Raw genomic sequence first — 21,115 nt, forward strand, 5'->3', positions numbered from 1 at the left:
AACTTCCCATAACAGGCAGCTCACAGCTTGGGCAATGAATTGTCAAATGTACTAATATGAAATCAATAAACAATAAATCAACATCTTGCTGACACACCTCAAAAATAATCTTCTCACAATGGATCTGCAAATCTGTGTAATTTTTCAATATGAGAAAGTGCCTTACTTTTAAGGTTAACTATAAACCAAACAAAAACTGGCACCATTTTGATCTCGCAGCAACTATGAATAAAGACACAAAATGGGTCAAGTTGAAAATTTGTGCTGGACTGAGATTTGAATGCAGGTATCCTGCTTACCAGACAGATTTCTGACCACTATGCCATCCAGACACAGTGGTCACCACAACTGCACGACCACCCAGTATACCTCCCGTCAAACTCAAATTCTCAACTTATACCACACACTACTCATGTAGTGCCCGTGCTCATGAGCACTACATCAGTAGCATGTAGTATAAGCTGAGAATTTGTGCCTGAGGGTAGGCATGCTACGGTAGTCACGCAGTTGCAGTGATCACTGTGTCTGGATGGTGTAGTGATCAGTGCATCTGATTTACACTGGTGGTGAAGCTCAGCTTTCGACAAAGCTGGATTGTAATAAAGTAATCAAGAACAGTGATCTCCTTAGAAGTCAGCTGTAACCTACAAATTATAAACTATTTCCACTGAATCATTTTCTCAAACAATTCAAGAATTTCACACATCAGGTATGGTTTCAACTGATACACAACAGCTACATATTAGCCACATTTTAACCTTTCTGGGTGGTGACTTGCCCATTATTAAGCTTTGCAAAATGATGTACAATCTGAAGCAAGATGTTTACTATTAGCGTTGTACATCTACATCTCCACATATATCCATACTCTTCACAAACCACTGTACCAGTTACTAAGGCCTGTTCCCATTCCATTCATGTATAGAGTGGCAGACTGCTTAAAAGACTCTGTGCATACTGCAATTAGTCTGGTCTTCTCTTTGCTACTACAATGGGAGTGGCGTGGGGTGTTGTTGTATACTCTTAGATTCGTCACTTAAAGTTGGTTCTTGAAACTTTATTAAGTAAGCTTTCATGGGATAGTTTGCATCTGTTTTTAACTGTCTACCATTTCAATATATATATATATATTTTAACTCCTTGTTGCCCCCAGTGGAACAAACAAACATTAGACCATTATTGCTGCCCTTCTTTTTATACATTCATTATCCCCTTTTAGTTCAATTGGGTACATGTCCCACAATGCCTATGTGACTTTTCCATTTCATATCTCAACAAGTTGGTACACTCAGGTGTTTGTAAAAGATGACCATTTCCAACTGTGATTCACTGATACTGTAGCCTTAGGATCCTATTGTTGTTACTGCTACTACTGTTATTATCACTTACTGCCATTTTCAGTTTCATATTTCATAGTTCAATGCTTACAATAAATAAAAATAAGGAACCATTCACTCACACCAGACACACCCAAATGCACATATTTACAACTGTGCTCTTCCTGGTTTCAGTGTTAGCCCATCCCACCTGATCATATTAATTTGTGAAAGTTCTGATAAATTTAGCCTCCTTTTAAGCACACAGAGAAGTACAAGGCTCTACTAGGTCACATAAAAACTATAAATAATTATCTCTCTCAAATAGGTATTATCCTTGAAGCTATATTTATAACAAGCGTCACTGTGCGACCCCCCCCCCCTCGCCTAACCAAATCAATCAACCTATATTTATAACAGTTTTATGGCTCATATTGCTTTTGTTTGTACCTTGTTCAGCAAATATCTGCAATCTATTGCTTAAAAAATTAAGTCATATACTAAAATTTGCAACTATTTCACAGGACATCTGAAATCTTCAGTTCTCCTTATCTGGATTGGAATGACTCCTTACCCTCTCCCTTAAAACCCACATCCTTTCGTCTTTCCCTCTCCTTCCCTCTTTCCTGATGAAGCAACCATGGGTTGCGAAAGCTTGTTATTGTCCCTATCAACGTACCAACGCTTTCGTTTGGTAAGTTACAGAATCTTTGTTTTTAGATATATTTTTCCCACGTGGAATGTTTCCCTCTTATATACATATAACTCACTGCATATTCACCAGTGGATGGAAAATTAAGTCATGAAAGAGCTTCAGTGAAAATGTTTATTCAATCACAGACAGTTTACACACACAAGAAATGGTACTGTTTTGGAGGATATACTCTTCAAAATAAAATACAAGCCTACATTTGCTGCCACTGCTACCATGGAGAACTCTGCATTTACCATTTTGGTACCTACACTGTCAAAAAAAGGGGGAAGCATCTACAAGGAAAAGAGGAAGCGAAATTAAATTTCACGGGTTGAGAGGGCAAGTGACATTTTATTTAAGTGATTACAAAGTGACTCAAATTTACAAAGAATTTGGCACTATGAGCCCACTTATCAGTATGATGTTGCAAATAAATAATACTTGCAAAGAAAGGTGGACATGGTTCTGCCAACATGGGTATTTTGAAACGACAGTTGAGGAAGAACTAGAAATATCCTGGTTTACACTGAGAACAAGTTATTCAGAATGACATACAGACAAATTCTTAATGGTTACCCTACAAAATTGCTTTACAGATTTGTTTACCAACATTCTGATCATCCAGTGACACAGCAATGGCATGACAACTTAAGACCGGGTGCTACATACACTGTAGTTATAAGTTGCAGCAAGTATTGTTGCAATGGCCATGTCACAATTTACATTGAAATGAAAGGACTGTGTGTTTACTTCCAGTTAAAAGCCACAAATCCCACAACTAAGCTTAACAAATTTGGGAGTACACAATGAATCAGTTGGCTCCCTTAAGGAAAATCAAATGAAATCCCATTACTACTGTTATTAGGGTGCAACATAAATTTAACTTACAGTGATTTAATCAACAATCATGTTAACTGTGGAACTAGTCTTGGCCAATGAAATTTAAATGAAGGGGAGAGCCTCTCAAGATAGCTTGTACAATTATATTACGACCGCAGAAAAAACAGTTCATGAACTCAACACTCGTATGGTTTATTTTAGTCTGCAATTCTACAAAGGACAGTAACTATAGTATTATTCTGCAAGTAATGGCCCACCTGGCTGGATTAGTGACTCCTATACATAATAAGGACAAAAGAATGGGCCCGCAAAATTACAGATCAATATCCATAACTTTGGTTTGCTGCAGAATCCTTGACCATGTTTTCAGTTTGAATATAATAAACTTTCTTGACACTGAGAACCTTACGTCCAGGAATCAGCATGGTTGGTTGGTTTAAAAGAGGGGGGGAAGGGACCAAACTACGAGGTCATTGGTCCCTTGTTCCTGATAAAACAATGCAACAAGTGTGAGAATAAACCAGACGAGACATATAACACAAAAAAGAAAGAAAGGAAAAACCACAAGAACAAAGGAAAGGCAATAAACACTAAAAGGAACAAAAGAAGACAAGAAAACAACAGAGAGATGCTAGAAACAGAAGACAGTAAAACAAGAAAGCAGATTACAGTGGCTGGCCGACCATGAGAATCAAAAGGAAAAGTCAGCCACTCTGTGACACACTAAAACCTCCACCCTAAAAGGGTGGAGGACACAGAGGGACAAAGGACATGTGCTAAAACTTAGATCAAATAATAAAACCTACCCTCACAAATAAAATGTAAAACTAAATCACTCAATGAGGCGTTGTCAGATAAAATGAGCGGCAACGAGTCCGGTAACCCAAGATTTCGTAGCTGGGCAGTCAAAGTGGGACGTGCACCAGAATATGGGACACTGTCAACCGGGCGCTGCATCGACACTGAGGCGAGTCTTCACGGCGCAAGAGGTAACTGTGGGTCGCCCACGAGTGGCAAGTGCGAATCTGGCAGAGGACAACTGATTCCCTGTGAGAGGCCTGCATGGAAGACTTGCACACATTCGTAGTCTCCATAGTGACACGAAGTTTGCTGTGCGAATTGTTATGCCATTCCGTCTCCCAAAGTCGAAAAACCCTGCAGCATAAGTCAGAACACAGGTCAGGTTCACATGTGCCCATCTCCAGAAGCAGTTTCTGTGTAGCCTGTTTGGACTGCCTGGGATGCTGATGTGTCCTGTGGTCCACATAAACACCACTGAACAATGGGACCGGTCCAGAGCATAGATGGACTCCTGCATGGATGCCACCAAAGGATGGTGAGGGTAGCACTGGTCGATAGCTTGTAGGCTGCTCAAGGAGTCAGTACACAGAAGAAACGATTCCTTGGAGCATGAACGGATATGGCCACCAGCTCTGCAGTGAATACACTTCAGCCATCGGGCAAGGAATGCTGTTCAGTATGGCCTCAGTGGACAAAGGCGAAGCCAACATTACCATCAGCCATCGAGCCGTCGGTGTAAACCACTTCAGAGCCCCAGGACACTTCAAGAATCAAGAGGAAGTGACAGTGAAGAGCCACAGGGTTAATGGAGTCTTTAGTGCCATGCGAAAGCTCCAGGCGAAGCTTCGGCCTACAGCTACACCACGGAGGTGCATGTGAATGGACCTCGAGGAGAGGTGGTGAAGGGAAGAACTCCAGTTCAGACAGAAGAAATCGCAAGCAAACAGCAATCGTTAGCCCTGGCCTGGGCCACCTGTGCGGGAGGTGAACTGCCGTGGTTGGGAAAAGAAGGCAGTAATCAGGATGTTCAGGTGAGCTATGAATGTGTGCAATGTAACTGGCGAGCAGTTGTGCATGTCTGATCTTCAATGGAGGGACTCCAGCCTCCACCAGTACGCTTGTCACCGGACTCGTCCTAAAAGTTCCTGTCGCTAGTCGAACTCCACAATGGTGCAATGGGTCAAGCAAACGCAATGCTGAGGGTGCTGCCGAACCATAAATCTCACTCCCATAGTCAAGGCGGGATTGAACAAAAGCTCTGTAGAGCTGCAGCAGTGTGGAGCAATCTGCACCCCAGTTGGTGATGCTCAGGAAACGGAGGGTATTGAGGTGCTGCCAACACTTCCGTTTAAGCTGACGAAGCCAAGTCAAATGAGCATCGAAAACCAGACTTAAGAATCAATGTGTCCCCATTACAGTGAATGTATCGTCATTACGGTAAAGAGCTGGTTCCGGATGAATGGTACACAATGCCGACAGAAATGCATGAAACACGTCTTCATGGTGGAAAACTGGAAGCCATGGGCTAGAGCCCATGACTGCGCCTTGTGAATGGCTCCCAGTAGGCGACATTCAGCAACATCAGTACTGGAGCACCAGTACAAAATGCAGAAGTCGTCTGCATACAGAGAAGGTGAGACGGAGGGCCTGACAGCTGCTGCTACACCGTTAATTGCCACTAAAAATAGAGACATTTAATGCATAGCCCTGTGGGACTCCATTCTCCTGGACATGGATGGGACTATGGGAGGCACCAACTTGGACACGGGAAGTACAGAGTGACAGGAAGTTCTGGATAAAATTGGGAGCGGAACCCGGAGACCCCACTCATATAATGTGGCAAGGATATGATGTCGCCAGGTTGTGCTGTATGCTTTACGTAAGTCAAGAAAGACAGCAACCAGGTGTTGGCATCTGGAATAGGCTGTTCGGATGGCAGACTCAATGGACACAAGATTATCAGTGGTAGAGCAACCCTGGCGCAAGCTGCCCTAACATGGAGCCAGTAGGCCACGTGACTCCAGGACCCAACCCAACCGCCGACACACCATAGGTTCCAGCAGTTTACAAACAATGTTGGTGAGGCTGATGGGCCAATAGCTATCCACATCAAGTGGGTTTTTACCGGGTTTGAGCACCGGAATGATGGTGATCTCCTGCCATTGTGACGGGAAGTCGCCGTCACACCAGATCCGGTTGAAGATCATGAGGATATGTCGCTTGTAGTCAGATGAGAGATGTTTAATCATCTGGCTGTGGATCTGATCAGGCCCAGGAACTGTGTCAGGGCAATGTGCAAAGGTACTGAGGAGCTCCCACTCTGCAAATGGGGCGTTATAGGATTCACTTTGGCGTGTAGTGAATCAGAGGACTTTTCCTTCCAGCCACCATTTGAGAGTGCGAAAGGCTGGGGGTTAATTCTCCGACACAGAGGCTCGAGCAAAGTGCTCAGCTAAGTGCTTGGCAATCGCATTTGCGTTGGTAGATAACATGCCATTTATGGTAACACTGGGAACACCTGCTGGAGTCTGGTACCCGAAAAGACGTTTGATCTTTGCCCAGACTTGAGAAGATGACGTATGGCACCCAACGGTCGAGATGTATTTCTCCCAATACTCCTGCTTCTCTTGTTTGATAAGTTGGCGAACGTGGGCACGGAGCCATTGAAAGGCTATGAGGTGCTCCAGGGAAGGGTGCCACTTATGCTGCTGTAGAGCTCGCTGACGCTCCTTAATTGCGTCAGCGACTTCCGGTGACCAGAGGCACCCTAAAGAGCAAGGGATTGCGGTTTCTGCCGCAGAAACAATTGTTGTAGTCATGTGCTCAACCATCACATCAATGTCACCGCGTGGGGGAGATTCAACGGTGACAGCAGAGGTGAAAGTTTCCCAGTCCGCCTTGTTTAAAGCCCATCTGGGAGGGCGTCCGAGGGCCTGACGCCGGGGCAGCAACAGGAAGATGGGGAAGATGCTCTCCAGTGGATAGATGGGAGAAGTCCGAGGCTGCAAATTGATAAACCAATGGCCGAGTAACTACCATGAGCCACCGTGAAATGTATGGCGACCTCAGTATTTAAGAGGGAGAGGTTGAACAGAGACAGTAAAGTTTCGACATCTCTACCTTGGCCAGTAAGCACGGTGCCACCCCACAAGGGGTTATGGGCGTTAAAATCTCCCAGAAGTAGGAAAGGTTTAGGGAGTTGATCAATCAGTGCAGGTAATACATTCAGGGGTACTGCATCATCTGGAGGAAGATATACATTGCAGAAAGTTATTTCCTGTGTCGTCCTTATTCTGACAGTCACAGCTTCAAGAGGAGTTGAAGGGGCACAGTGTCGGTACAGATTGAGTTTAGGACGTAAACACAAACTCCACCTGACACTCGATAACAGTCGCTACGGTTCTTGTAGTATCCCCTATAGATACGGAGGGCAGGGGTCCGCATTGCTGGGAACCAGGTTTCCAGGAGGGCAATGCAGATAGCAGGAGTAAAAGCTTAACAGTTGCCGTAGCTCAGCCAGGCGGTGGAAAAAACCGCCGCAATTGTACTGGAGGATGATGTCATTGTGAGGCTGGGAAAGCATGGAACATTCAATGAGGCAGTTTACGCCTCAGAGCCACCTGCTGCCACAGACTTATTCCCTGAGCAGTATATCCATTGTGTCTGAGGGTCTGGCGAGACCTAGGTCCTCAGCGGACACCAGAATCTCCACCCCATCCTCAGAGACAGAGCTCGTAGGTGTGGGTGCCATCGCAATTTCCTTGGTCTTAGGGGTCTTCTTTTTGGATTTCTCTCGCTGCTCCTTGGGTTTCCCCGACTGGGAGGACTTCACTGGCTCAGTCTCCGGGACTGAAGATGAGCATGAAGTCCTATGACCAGCTGCTTTTGAGCTCTTCAGCCACTGGTGGGTGTCATCTTTCCCACTAACAGAAACCTGGGAGGGGAGTGACCCAAGGGACCCCTTCCCAGTGAGAGAAGCCAAAAAGACACGGATGTCCCTGATGGTTTGGGGGGTGTTCCTCCCAACAAAGGTGGTGCGGGAGCAACAGGGAGGGAAATGGCCCCCCTCCACCATCAAGGGGGCAGGTATAGTTTTCCGGCTCTGAGTGATGACTGGGGTTGGCAGAACTGATGGAGCCAGAACTGTTGTAGCAGTGCCGTAAGATGATGTCATACGTACAGGATGCAGGTGTTCAAATTTTCTCTTAGTCTCAGTGTAGGTCAGTCGGTCCAGGGTTTTGTACTCCATGATTTTCCTTTTTTTCTGGAGAATCCAGCAGTCTGGCGAGCAAGGCGAATGGTGCTCTCTGCGTTGACACAGATGGGAGGTGGGGCACATGGTGTATAGGCATGTGAAGGGCATCCGCAATCTCGACATGTGACACTGGAAGTACAGCAGGAAGATATATGGCCGAACTGCCAGCACTTAAAGCACCACATCAGGGGAGGGATATAGGGCTTTGCATCACAACGTTAGACCATCACCTTGACCTTCTCGAGCAATGTATTACCCTCGAAGGCTAAGATGAAGGCACCAGTGGCAACCTGATTATCCCTTGGACCTTGGTGGGCATGCTGGATGAAATGTACACCTCGCTGCTCTAAATTGGTGTGCAGCTCATTGTCAGGCTGCAAAAGAAGGTTCCTGTGAAATATAATACCCTGGACCATATTTAAGCTCTTATGAGGCATGATGGTAACAGAAACATCCCCTAACTTGCCACAAGTGAGTAATGCCCGTGACTGGGCAGAGGATGCTGTTTTTATCAAAACTGACCCAGAGCGCATTTTTGACAAGCCCTCCACCTCCCCAAACTTGTCCTCCAAATGCTCCACAAAAAACTGAGGCTTCATGGACATGAAAGATTCCCCATCAACTCTCATACATACGAGGTACCGGGGCGAATAAGCTTCACTGCCATCCTTAGCCTGGCGTTCCTCCCATGGTGTGGCCAGGGAGGGGAACGACTTGGGGTCATATTTCTTATATTTCTTAGCATTGTAGTTAAGACTTTGCCCGCTTAGAGACAGCTGGTGGCGCACCACCAGCAAGAGATGACGTACTATGCTTAATGGCGTGTCATCTGCACTGATGCCACCCATTCCAACCAGGGGCCCTCCCCACGGGCGCCAACCAGCCACAGCAAAGATCACCTGACAGGATGGCCATTGCCAGGAGTCCCAATGCCCCAGGGGGATGGTCATCTACCCCTTGCTATACGTGGGGAGTTAACAGCGCAGGCATCAGCACAGCAAGCCGTGTGTGGTCAAGGGGCTACAACCAACAGGGTACATGGCGGCCCCACCACAACAGACTGGCTACCATGCTGGATATCAGGTTCAAAGAAGTCAATTGTCGACGGAGAAAGCGACACTCTGAAACTCCTTTTAGTCACCTCTTACATCAGGCAAGAATACCTCGGGCTTATTCTTACCCCCGGACCCGCAGGAGCAGAATCAGCACGGTTTTCGAAAGCATTACTTGTGTGAAACTCAGCTTGCCCTTTTCTCGCATAATACACAGCGAGCTAAGGATGAACGGCAACAGGCTGATTCCATAGTTCTAGATTTCCGGAAAGCATTTGACACGGTGCCCCATTGCAGAGTATTAATGAATGTATGAGCATATGGAATAAGTTCATAGATATGCGAGTGGCTCAAAGACTACTTAAGTAATAGAATCCAGTATGTTATTCCCAACTGCGAGTGTTCATCAGAGACAAGGGTATCATCAGGAGTGCCCCAGGGAAGTGTGACAGGACTGTTGTTGTTCTCTATATACATAAATGACTTGGTTGACAGGGTGGGCAGCAATCTGCAGTTGTTTACTGATGATGCTGTTGCGTATGGTAAGGTGCCAAAGTTGACTGACTGTAGGAAGATACAAGATGACTTAGGTAAAATTAATAATTGGTGTGATAAATGGCAGCTAACTCTAAATGTGGAAAAATGTAAGTTAATGCAGATGCATATGAAGACCAAACCTGTAGTGTTCACATACATTATAAGCAATGTCCTGCCTGACACAATCAAGTTTTCTACATATCAGGGCACAACACTGAAAAGTGATATGAAATGGAACAAGCGTGTGAGAACTGCAGTAGAGAAGGCAAATGGTCAACTCTTGGAAAGTATGGTTCACATATAAAGGAGACCGCATATAGGATGCTGGAGTGACCTATTCTTGAGTACTGCTCGCGAGTTTGGGATCCGTACCACATTGGATTGAAGGAAAACATCAAAGCAATTCAGAGCTGGGCTGTTAGATTTGTTACCAGTAGGTTACATGTAAGCATTACAGAGATGCTTTGGGAACTCAAATGGGAATCCCTGGAGGGAAGGCGACATTCTCTTCGAGGAACAATATTGAGAAAATTTAGAGAACCGGAATTTGAAGCTGACTGCTGGACAATTCTATTGCTGCCAACATACATTGCACTAAACGACCAAGAAGATAAGATATGAGAAATTAGGGCTCATACGGAGGCACATAGAGAGTCGTTTTTACCTTGCTCTGTTTGCGAGTGGAACAGGGGCGGGTATGACCAGTAGTGGTACATGGTAGCCTCCACTACGTATTGTATGGTGGTTTGTGGAGTGTATCTGTAGATGTAGATGTAGTAACTGTCATAAGCTGACACATTGGTGGTGCACTGATTGAAGCTGGATGATACGTCAGTACTATGGTTATGAAAACTGATGCCTCACAATAGACTATTTTAAATGAATCTCAGTTCTTAGTACATTATTACTTCTTAATGTTATCTACTACTTCTCCTTATCCAATAAATGCCGTCCCTTGAGCCCTTGTGCCCATTATTGCTTTTTTTAAAAAAAATTGCTGCTCATCTTTATTCTGATGAATTTCTGTGTGTGTGTGTGTGTGTGTGGGCGCGCGCACACGCAGTTGTTCTTGCTTCAGCAGCTGGTGTATTTTCAACAAACTTTTACTTACAGGATCAACTTCAATTTGTAGAGGTTTCTTCAGACTCTCTGCCACCAGTTCTGTTTTTCCTTGTGTCATAATAGAACCATTCATTGTTGATGTTGAAGAGACTTGGGTCTCTGAAAAATAAGGAATATAGTCTGAGTTTTTACTGACCACCAGGAGTAAATGAACTGAATGAAAGAGGCATAAGCAAGAAAAAAATTATCTACATCTTTAAACACTGAAAAGCTAATATATCATCAGTTACCCCTCAATGCTATTTTAAAAATGAACCTTACATACTTCAACAAAAGACATAACTTCTTGGAATGAGGTAACAAAACTCACTTGAACGATCTGTCAAAGTTGTTCCCATTTCAGCTTGTGTGTCTTCATCATCTGAGTCATATTCTTCTGGCAGAGCACTACCTAAAAAATAAAAGTGAATGTATCAGTATATGTGATAAATTTGATATACAACTATTTAGCATTTATTTCCAGTCAATTTCTTCCAAAAATTTATGGGGATGAGATACTTAAAAAATGTGTGCTCAAATTACAACACCAAATGGTTTCTGTAATATGAGGCAGTAATCCTTGTACTCTACATCAGTTTGATGTTACACGTCATCCATACAACACTAAATCTTGTAATATCAATGAACACAAATACTGATAATAGTAATAAAAGTCAAACTATTAATTTATATGATGTAAATTCCTATTCGTCACTGATGATTATTCACAAGGACATATATGCGTGGTCTCAAAATGAGACAATTAAATAAAGTATTTTAGTTGCTGTGATAATATCACTGCTGTCTATCAGCCATACTGCTGTCTATCAGCCATACTACATTGCAAGTGCTGCACCTGTTTGTTCTTTGTATTGTGCTATGAGGATCTGAATCATTTGTGGAAAAGACATAAAAAAGTCACTTGCTTCTGGTGACATTAGCACCATCATCTCAGTGAAACCCTGACTGGTAATACTGGAATAGTTCCATGCTCACTGGGCTTATGGACATTTAACCACTTGATAGAGATAATGTCCGCAAAGACTTGTTGATTTCTAGTGATATTTTGTTAGACTCACACAGCAGTCACTCGCCAGGAACTTAAATGTTATCATAGATGAGTGTAGTATAAAAACTCCTAAGTTCCATTGAACAATTAACTAGAGTTAGTTACATAAAACAAAGCTCACTTGCAAAACCCTAAATAAAATATGACTGTGTTTCGTGTGTTCAGTAGTACCTCTCTTTTGAACGTGAAAGTATTAAAAATTCTTGTATGTATCACACATAATACAGCTTACAGTGATAACATCTAGATTATTTGAAAAGTAAGAGCCAATAAATGAAAATTACTTTCATTAGAAAATCTTTTTATGGTTGATTTAGTTTATTGAACACCTATCTTACTTTTCTACATAATCATTATTCCCTTCTAAGCATTTTTTGAAACACTGCACTAGTTTCTTAAACCCTTCTGCATTCATCCTCATCACCTTCAAACTGTTGTCCTCCAAGCCACCGTTTGAAGTGTCAAAGTGTCACTGGGCATAGGGTTGGGGTTGTACTTAAGTGGATGAAAAATTACCAACAGAAATTTTGAATCTTATCCCCTAATTTATTTAATCCAAGGATCATCTCAAAATGATATACGTGGTGTACATTAACTCCTAATGAATTTCAGCAACTGTACATCTTTTAGCACGCAAATTTTGAATTACAGCACACACTTCGCGACTTACAGGAGCAATGATTTCCAAAGCCTTTTTTAACAGTCATATTACTTCTGCAGTTTCATAAACAGTCAATTGATAGCACTACTTACTGTAAACTTGCTCTGAGCTGTCAACAATCATATATATAAGCAAACAACCCTTGCTTTTCAAATATGCTTTGTATTTAAATAAAGACAATATTTAACAATTAAAATCATGAGGTTAACTTCAAAGACAAGAACTGCCTTGTAGATTTTCTAATAATTAGATGTGAACAATAACTTGGTTCAATTGCAAGTGACCCATAGTTTTATCCCACACAAACTCTTAAGGTTGTTCCAGCAATAGTATACTTCTATATGGCAGAATAATCACACATTCAAGTACTTGACTGAGCATTTGCCAGCACATACCTTGAGAAGACTCTTCATCTCCAGAAGAATATTGTACAGGTTCATCATACCCAGTAAAGAATGGAAAAAGTGCATTCATTATATGAACAACTTCATCCATTGATGGTCTGTTTGCTGGATTTTTGTCCCAACACCTACAAGATTAAAAACAAGAACTGTTAGAGATAATCTACAATTACTTCCTGGGCCTCTTCAAAGAAACAGAAACATTCTCTGTTTGACATGTCATTTTTCAGCAATGCAAAAATAAGGGAAGACCTATACCAGTTTAACAGTTGAGACAAAGGATATAGCAACTGAAAATATTATGTCTCTCAAACAACATTAACAACGGTGAAAGTAAACTTTGTTCTGAGAGGGCCAAGAAAATTTACAACAAACTAAAACTGTTGTGATTCAGGTCATGCAAGGAGAGTGACTGTAGATTAACAAAAACAAGATGCAAAAAGATTAATGTTGAGGATGAGAAAGAGGAAGTGAAGGAAGGAGAATAAAATAAAGAAAAATAAAATGTCCCATTTAGAAATATGGCTTCAGGTATCACTTTTACATTGATTTTTAAGGTGCTAGGATTCTTCAAATCTATTTGTTGCTGTTGGAATTATGATGAATTAAGTGCACACTGCACCTCAAAAGAATCCAAAGTTCATTTTCACATCTTTACACACACACTTTAAAGCAACACTAAATTAAAATCGTCTCCTGCCTCTAGAAAAATTTTAAAACTTTCTTGTCATGCAGACATATTTCCTGTCCCCAGTAGTACTGTAAGATTTTCTTATTCATTGAGCTCAGTTTCTAGCACTGCCACCTTATTTATATTCTATGTAATTTTAAACACACACAGTCCACAACGTGTTCACCCTGTACTTAATTTTCAGTTCAGGCACAAGAAATAATCACATGTGGTCAAGATAGATGTGTACTGGAAAGTATTGAAGAAAAACCAAATGCACACACAGAAAAGAATGAAAGACCGTTGGCATGAATGATAAACAATATCTGTTGTTTCCTACCTCAATATGCCTCTATTGAGCCTACTCACTGCAACAAATCAGGTCACCACAGAAGAAAAATTATTCATTGTCAATCTTTTGGGACCAAATTACTGCAATTTCATTCATTCGTACATTGAGTTCTGAAAATCCCATCATGAAGGAGACACTTCAGAGACATGGAATGACACAAGTTATACATTAACAGGCTGTCACTGCAGGCTATTTTGTAAAGTATCCTAAGAACAGATAATGAGTGGTACTAATCTACACACACACACACACACACACACACACACACACACACACACGCACACACACACTCATAGAAGAACTTCTTTTTAATGAATATCTGGGGACCAAAATGTTTTTGTCCTTAAATTCAGTTTAGCTCCAAAATACTAACAAAGTGGCCCTAATCAGAATTTTGAGGTACAAAATCACAGACAAACATGAATTGGCCTAGAAAATCCTAGTACAAATATTAGTGCCACACAATTGTTATTAACTCAGTAGGCATTTATTTCATCATGTGTAGATATCATCAACTGATGTCTTGATTTAAAGGCAGCATCCAGAATGAAGAAGAATCTGTTTATATTCAACTAGTGTCTTAGATAAATACGATTACATGAAAAGGAAAAAATATTTAAATATTATTCTTTATTTATTACTTTTTCTTGCCAGCAGAGCATGCTTACAAACTGACAGAGTTCTCACTCTAGCTGGTTGTTACTGACTACCAACTTAACAACACTGAATGAGGAAAACTAGTTACAGCAAAATTTCATGCAGCTGAATAATAATAATAATAATTGTGATCATCATCATCATCATCATCATCATCGCCATAATCCTGATCTCCGCTATCCCCTATCTTCATCCAGCCCACATTTAGTTCTTTAAAAGTGCACACACAATCACTTATATCTACCTGATATGCAAACCATTATTTCATCATTACAACAAAGTCCTGATATATCACACTAGCTGGAATATCTGTGACAGCATTCAAGTAAATCAACATATTCCAAGCAGCAATAAACATATGCATAGACTGTAAAACAATTATTCTCATTACATCTACATCGATACTCTGCAAATCACATTTAAGTGCCTGGCAGAGGGTTCATCGAACCACCTTCACAATTCTCCATTATTCCAATCTCGTATAGCACACGGAAAGAATGAACACCTATATCTTTCCGTACGAGCTCTGATTTCCCTTATTTTATCGTGGTGATCGTTCCACCCTATGTAGGTCGGTGTCAACAAAATATTTTCGCATTTGGAGGAGAAAGTTGGTGATTGGAATTTCGTGAGAAGATTCCGTTGCAACGAAAAATGCTTTTCTTTTAATGATTTACAGCCCAAATCCTGTATCATTTCTGTGACACTCTCTCCCATATTTCGGGATAATACAAAACATGCTGCCTTTCTTTGAACTTTTTCGATGTATTCTGTCAGTCCTATCTGGTAAGGATCCCACACCGCGCAGCAGTATTCTAAAAGAGGACAGACAAGCGTAGTGTAGGTAGTCTTCTTAGTAGGTCTGATACATTTCCTAAGTGTCCTGCCAATAAAACGCAGCCTTCGGTTAGCCTCCCCCACAACATTTTCTACGTGTTCTTTCCAATTTAAGTTGTTTGTAATTGTAATAACTAGGTATTTAGTTGAATTTACGGCTTTTACATTAGACTGATTTCTCGTGTAACCGAAGTTGAACGAGTTCCTTTTAGCACTCATGTGGATGACCTCACACTTTTCGTTATTTAGGGTCAACTGCCACTTTTCGCACCATTCAGATATTTTTTCTAAATTGTTCTGCAGTTTGTTTTAATCTTCTGATGACTTTATTAGTCGATAAATGATAGCGTCATCTGCAAACAACCGAAGACAGCTGCTCAGATTGTCTCCCAAATCGTTTATATAGATAAGGAACAGCAAAGGGTCTATAACACTACCTTGCGGAATGCCTGAAATCACTTCTGTTTTACTTGATGACTTTCCATGAATTACTATGAACTGTGACCTCTCTGACAGGAAATCGCAAATCCAGTCACATAACTGAGGCGATATTCCATAAGAACGCAATTTCACTACGAGCCACTTGTGTGGTACAGTGCCAAAAGCTTTCCGGAAATCCAAGAATACAAAATGGCTCTGAGCACTATGCGACTTAACTTCTGAGGTCATCAGTCGCCTAGAACTTAGAACTAATTAAACCTAAGGACATCACACACATCCATGCCCGAAGCAGGATTCGAACCTGTGACCATAGCGGTCGCTTGGTTCCAGACTGTAGCGCCTAGAACTGCACGGCCACTCCGGCCGGCTCCAAGAATACAGAATTGATCTGAAATCCCTTGTCAATAGCACTCAGCACTTCATGTGAATAAGGAGCTAGTTGTGTTTCACCGGAACGAAGTTTTCTATACCCATGTTGACTGTGTGTCAGAAGATCGTTTTCTTTGAGGTAATTCATAATGTTCGAACACAATGTATGTTCTAAAATCCTGCTGCATATCGATGTTAGCAATATGGGCCTGTAATTTAGTGGATTACTCCTACTACCTTTCATGAATATTGGTGTGACCTGTGCAACTTTCCAGTCTTTGGGTACGGATCTTTCATCGCGCGAATGGTTGTATATGATTGTTAAGTATGGAGCTAATGCATCAGCATACTCCAAAAGGAACCTAACTGGTATACAGTCTGGACCAGAAGACTTGCTTTTATTAAGTGATTTGAGCTGCTTCACTACTCCGAGGATATTTACTTCTACGTTACTCGTATTGGCAGCTGTTCTCGATTCGAATTTTGGAATATTTACTTCGCCTTCTTTCATGAAGGTATTTCGGAAGGCTGTGTTTAGTAACTCTGCTTTGGCAGCACTGTCTTCGATAGTATCTCCATTGTTATTGCGCAGAGAAGGCATTGAATGTTTCTTGCCACTAACATACTTCACATACGACCAGAATCTCCCTGGATTTTCTGCCAGATTTCGAGACAAAGTTTCGTTTTAAAAACTGTTATAGACTTCTCGCACTGAACTCCGTGCTAAATTTCGAGCTTCTGAAAAGAACGCCAATCTTGGGGATTTTGCGTCTGTTTGAATTTGGCATGTTTGTTTCGTTGTTTCTGCAACAGTGCTCTAACCCGTTGTGTGTACCAAGGAGGATCAGCTCCATCGTTTGTCAGTTTATTTGGTATAAATCTCTCAATTGCTGCCGATACTATTTCCTCTAATTTAAGCCACATCTGGTCTACACTTATACTATTAATTTGGAATGAGTGGAGATTGTCTCTCAAGAAGGTGAGTGAATTTTTATCTGCTTTATTGAATAGGTATATTTTTCGCTTATTTTTTGAGGCTTTGGGGATTACAATATTCAATCTCGCTACGACAACCCTGTGTTCATTAATCCCTATATCGGTTTTGATGCTGGTTATTAACTCAGGATTATTTGTTGCTAAGCAGTCTAGTGTGTTTTCACAACCGTTTACTATTCGTGTGGGCTCATGAACTAACTACTCGAAATAATTTTCAGAGAATGCATTTAGCACAATTTTGGATGATATTTTATGTGTACCTCCGGAATTAAACATGTATTTTCGCCAACATATCAAGGGTAAATTAAAGTCACCATGAACTATTATTGTATAAGTGAGGTATGTGTTTGAAATCAAACTCAAGTTTTCTTTGAACCTTTCAGCAACTGCATCATCTGATCTGGGAGGTCGGTAAAAGGATCCAGTTATTATTTTATTCCAGTTGCCATCAATGACCTCTGCCCATACTAACTAACAACAAGCTGAACTACTACTGACAGCAACAAACACGCCACCACCAACCGTGTTTAGCCTATCTTTTCAGAACACCGTTAGGTTCTTCGCAAAAATTTTGGCCGATCTTATATGTGGCTTTAGCCAGCTTCCAGTGCCTATAATGATTTGTGCATCAGTGCTTTCTATTAGCGCTTGGAGCTCTGGTACTTTCCCTACACAGCTACGACAATTTACAACTGTTATACCAATGGTTCCTCTATCTACGTTCTTCCTGTGTTCAGCCTGCACCCTTTGTGACTGAAGCCCTTCTTGTGTTTTCTCGAGACCCTCTAACCTAAAAAACTGCCCAGTCTATGCCACACAGCCCCTGCTACTCGTGTAGCTGCCTCCTGCGTATGGTGATAACCTGACCTATTCAGCAGAACCCGAAACCCAACCACCCTTTGGCACAAGTCGAGGAATCTGCAGCCTACAGTCGCAGAACTGTCTGAGCCCTCCACTCTGCTCTGTACCACAGGTTCGCAATTGGTCCTGTCGACTATGCCGCAAATGGTCAGCTCTGCTTTCATCTTGCAAGCAAGACTGGCAGCCTTTACCACTTCTGTTAGCCGCTCGAAACCAGAGAGAATCTCTTCTGATACAAAGTGACACACATCATTGGTACCGACGTGAGCAACCACCTGCAGTTGGCTGCACCCTGTGCTCTTCGTGGCATCTGGAAGGACCCTTTCCACATCTTGAATGACTCCACTCGGAATGCACACGGAGTGCACATTGGTTTTCTTACCCTCCTTGTCAGCCAAGTCCCTAAGGGGCCCCATAACGCGCCTAACATTGGAGTTCCGAACTACCAATAATCCCACCCCCTGTGATTGCCCGGATCTTGCAGGCTGAGCGGTTTCCTCTGAAACAGGACAGGCGACAGCATCCGGCTCAGCGACAGTGTCAGCCACAGACAGCACCTGGAACCTGTTTGTCAGGCAAAGCGGAGAGGCCTTACATGCGGCCGCCTGGGAAGTCTTTTGCCGCCTGCTTCGCCCTGGGGCGACCTCCCACTCGACCACAAGTGAGGGGTCAGCCTCAATGCGAGCAGTAACTGGGTTTGCCACCAGTGAGGACCGATCGGAGGACTCTGACGTGCTGGACATCCATTGGATCTCCACGACTGGCTCACAACAGTGGTGCCCATCCACTGCATCTTCAAGCTGTGTAACCGAAGCCATCACAGCCTGAAGCTGAGAGCAAAGTGTCACCAACTCGGTTTGCATCCACACACAACAATTACAGTCCCTGTCCATACTGAAGACCATGGAAAACTAAACATTCAGATAAACGGACTATCAGCACGTGCTGCGCAATTCTACTGTAGACCCTGACGAAAACGCATGAACTGTATCTAGTAATACGCAGATATTCAAAAACCTAGCTACCGAAGCACTAAAGTGAAACTAAATAATTTGCACCTGATTAGGAACTTTTAATATGTCACAGAATCGGTTTACTTTCTGACACAAACGAAAACGTGAGAACTGTGGCTATTAGATGTTAAATTTACACGCAGAAACTCAAGAAACTAAACTATTAAAGCACACAGATGATACAATAAAATTCGCTCCTGGTTAGGAACTCATAAATGACACAAAAACGTTTACTTCCCTGTTGCTGCATCTGTCTCGGTCGGCTACTACTGGCTGGCTGACTTTCTTTTGTAGAATGAAATTTGCCTCTGCAGAACAGCCACTCTGCATTTACCTTTCACAAGATGAATAATGCCCATGTCTAGAAGCTGCAGGTAACTTGCACATTTAGCAGGAAGAAACACAAAATCAGATGTTCCAGAGAGATGACATTAAAAAGAATGATGCTGCTGCAATCATCTCAACATTTAAACTTCTGAAACTCTTTGTACAAATTTCAGCAGTCATTCAGGTACTGCAAATAAAATGATACAAGCACAGAGATGTTTTTCTGTTTTGAAGCCAAGTGAGAATTTAAAATTTTCCAATCATTAATGGCAAAATCTTTTCACTGGCATTACTACTAACACACAATAGGGCCATCATTCTTCCTTTGCTTTTTTGCCTCTGTGATATTTTCCCCTCTGAACAGAATATACTTAGGCTTTTTGATGGAAGTAAATTATAGCAGACCCCAGTTCTGTATCTGGGTTCATACATGTTATCAGCGATGGCAAAATATTCGTCTTCCAATCTTCAATACTTTACAAGTGCACTGCCTCTTTCCACTTAAATGTTTTCCAATTAAATGTTAACACAGTTTACATCTTCTTGCCAATGTTTGATATGGTGAAATCTTCACTATTGAGGTACCGAGAAAGTTTCTTTGGCCTCTCATAAAACATTTCTACTTATGGGAACATTTTCACTTGTCATTTCAAGAACCGTTCTGATTAGTAGGATGGTGGTTTTTAAACACTTAAGCAACCTGCACGTCTTCAGTTTAGCTGTGCAGCTTATCACAGGTTATGTCAAGTTTAACCGACGAACTTTACCTGAGATAACTGCCATCTGCCTTCATGAGAGATTATTCTTTAATGACGATAAACTATATAGTTTCCTCTAGAAACTATACAGTCTTAGTTTCAGCAGTCTTGTGAACCTCAACCTGTTCCCATTACTACCACCACAGAAGACAGTACAGATCACACCTGTCTCCAAGAAGGATAGCAGAAGCGATCCACAAACTACCATCCAGTATCTGACATCTACATCTAAATGAATACTCTGCAAATCACATTTAAGTGCTTGGCAGATAGTTCATTGAAACACCTTCACAATAATTCTCTATTATTCCAATCGTGTGCAGCTTGCAGAAAAACGAACACCTATATCTTTCCACGCGAACTCTGATTTCCCTTATTTTATTATGATGATCGTTTCTCCCTATGTAGGTTGGCATAAACAAAATATTTTCACATTCGGAGGAGAAAGTTGGTGACTTAAATTTTGTGGAAAGATCCTCTGACGAAAAATGCCTTTGTTTTAATGATATCCACCCCAAATGCTGTATCATTTCAGTGATAGTCTCTCCTCTATTTCGTGATGATATAAAACATGCTGCCCTTCTTTTTCAATGTACTCCGTCAATCCTGTCTTGTAAGGATCCCACACCGTGCAACAGTATTCTAAGAGAGGATGGACAAGCATAGTGTAAGCAGTCTCTTTCATAGATCTGTTACATTTTCTTAGTCTCCTTCCAATAAAATGCAGTCTTTGTTTAGCCTTCCCCACACATTTTTTGTGTGTTCCTTCCAATTTAAGTTGTCTGTAATTGTACGTCCTAGGTATTTGGTTGAATTTACGGCTTTTAGCTTTGACTGATTTATTGTGTAACCAACATTTAATGGATTCCTTTTAGCTCTCACGTGTATGACCTCACACTTTTCATTATTTGGCATCGACTGAAAATTTTTGAACCATACAGGTATCTTTTCTAAATTGTTTTGCAATTTGTTTTGACCTTCTGATGACATAACTAGTTGATAAATGACAGCAACATCTGCTGCTCAGATTGTCTCCTAAACTGTTTGTACAGATAAGGAAAGCCTACCAGAATGGATTTCGAAAACATTGCTCCTCCAAGACAATCA

At 41.8% G+C, this 21,115-nt stretch overlaps 1 protein-coding gene across 1 annotated transcript in view; it reads right to left on the minus strand.

Annotated features, from left to right (window-relative positions):
* Window positions 1-21,115, minus strand: part of LOC124777614 (mitogen-activated protein kinase kinase kinase 7-like) — a 157,388-nt gene that overhangs the window by 76,547 nt on the left and 59,726 nt on the right. The window contains exons 6-8 of the mRNA XM_047253076.1: window positions 12,722-12,855; window positions 10,928-11,008; window positions 10,607-10,716 (exon numbers count right to left, since the gene is read on the minus strand). Of these exons, the coding sequence (XP_047109032.1) occupies window positions 10,607-10,716; window positions 10,928-11,008; window positions 12,722-12,855 (325 nt within the window). The remainder of the gene's footprint in view (window positions 1-10,606; window positions 10,717-10,927; window positions 11,009-12,721; window positions 12,856-21,115) is intronic.

The sequence above is a fragment of the Schistocerca piceifrons genome, chromosome 2, assembly GCF_021461385.2.
Source record: "Schistocerca piceifrons isolate TAMUIC-IGC-003096 chromosome 2, iqSchPice1.1, whole genome shotgun sequence".
NCBI lineage: Eukaryota > Metazoa > Arthropoda > Insecta > Orthoptera > Acrididae > Schistocerca > Schistocerca piceifrons.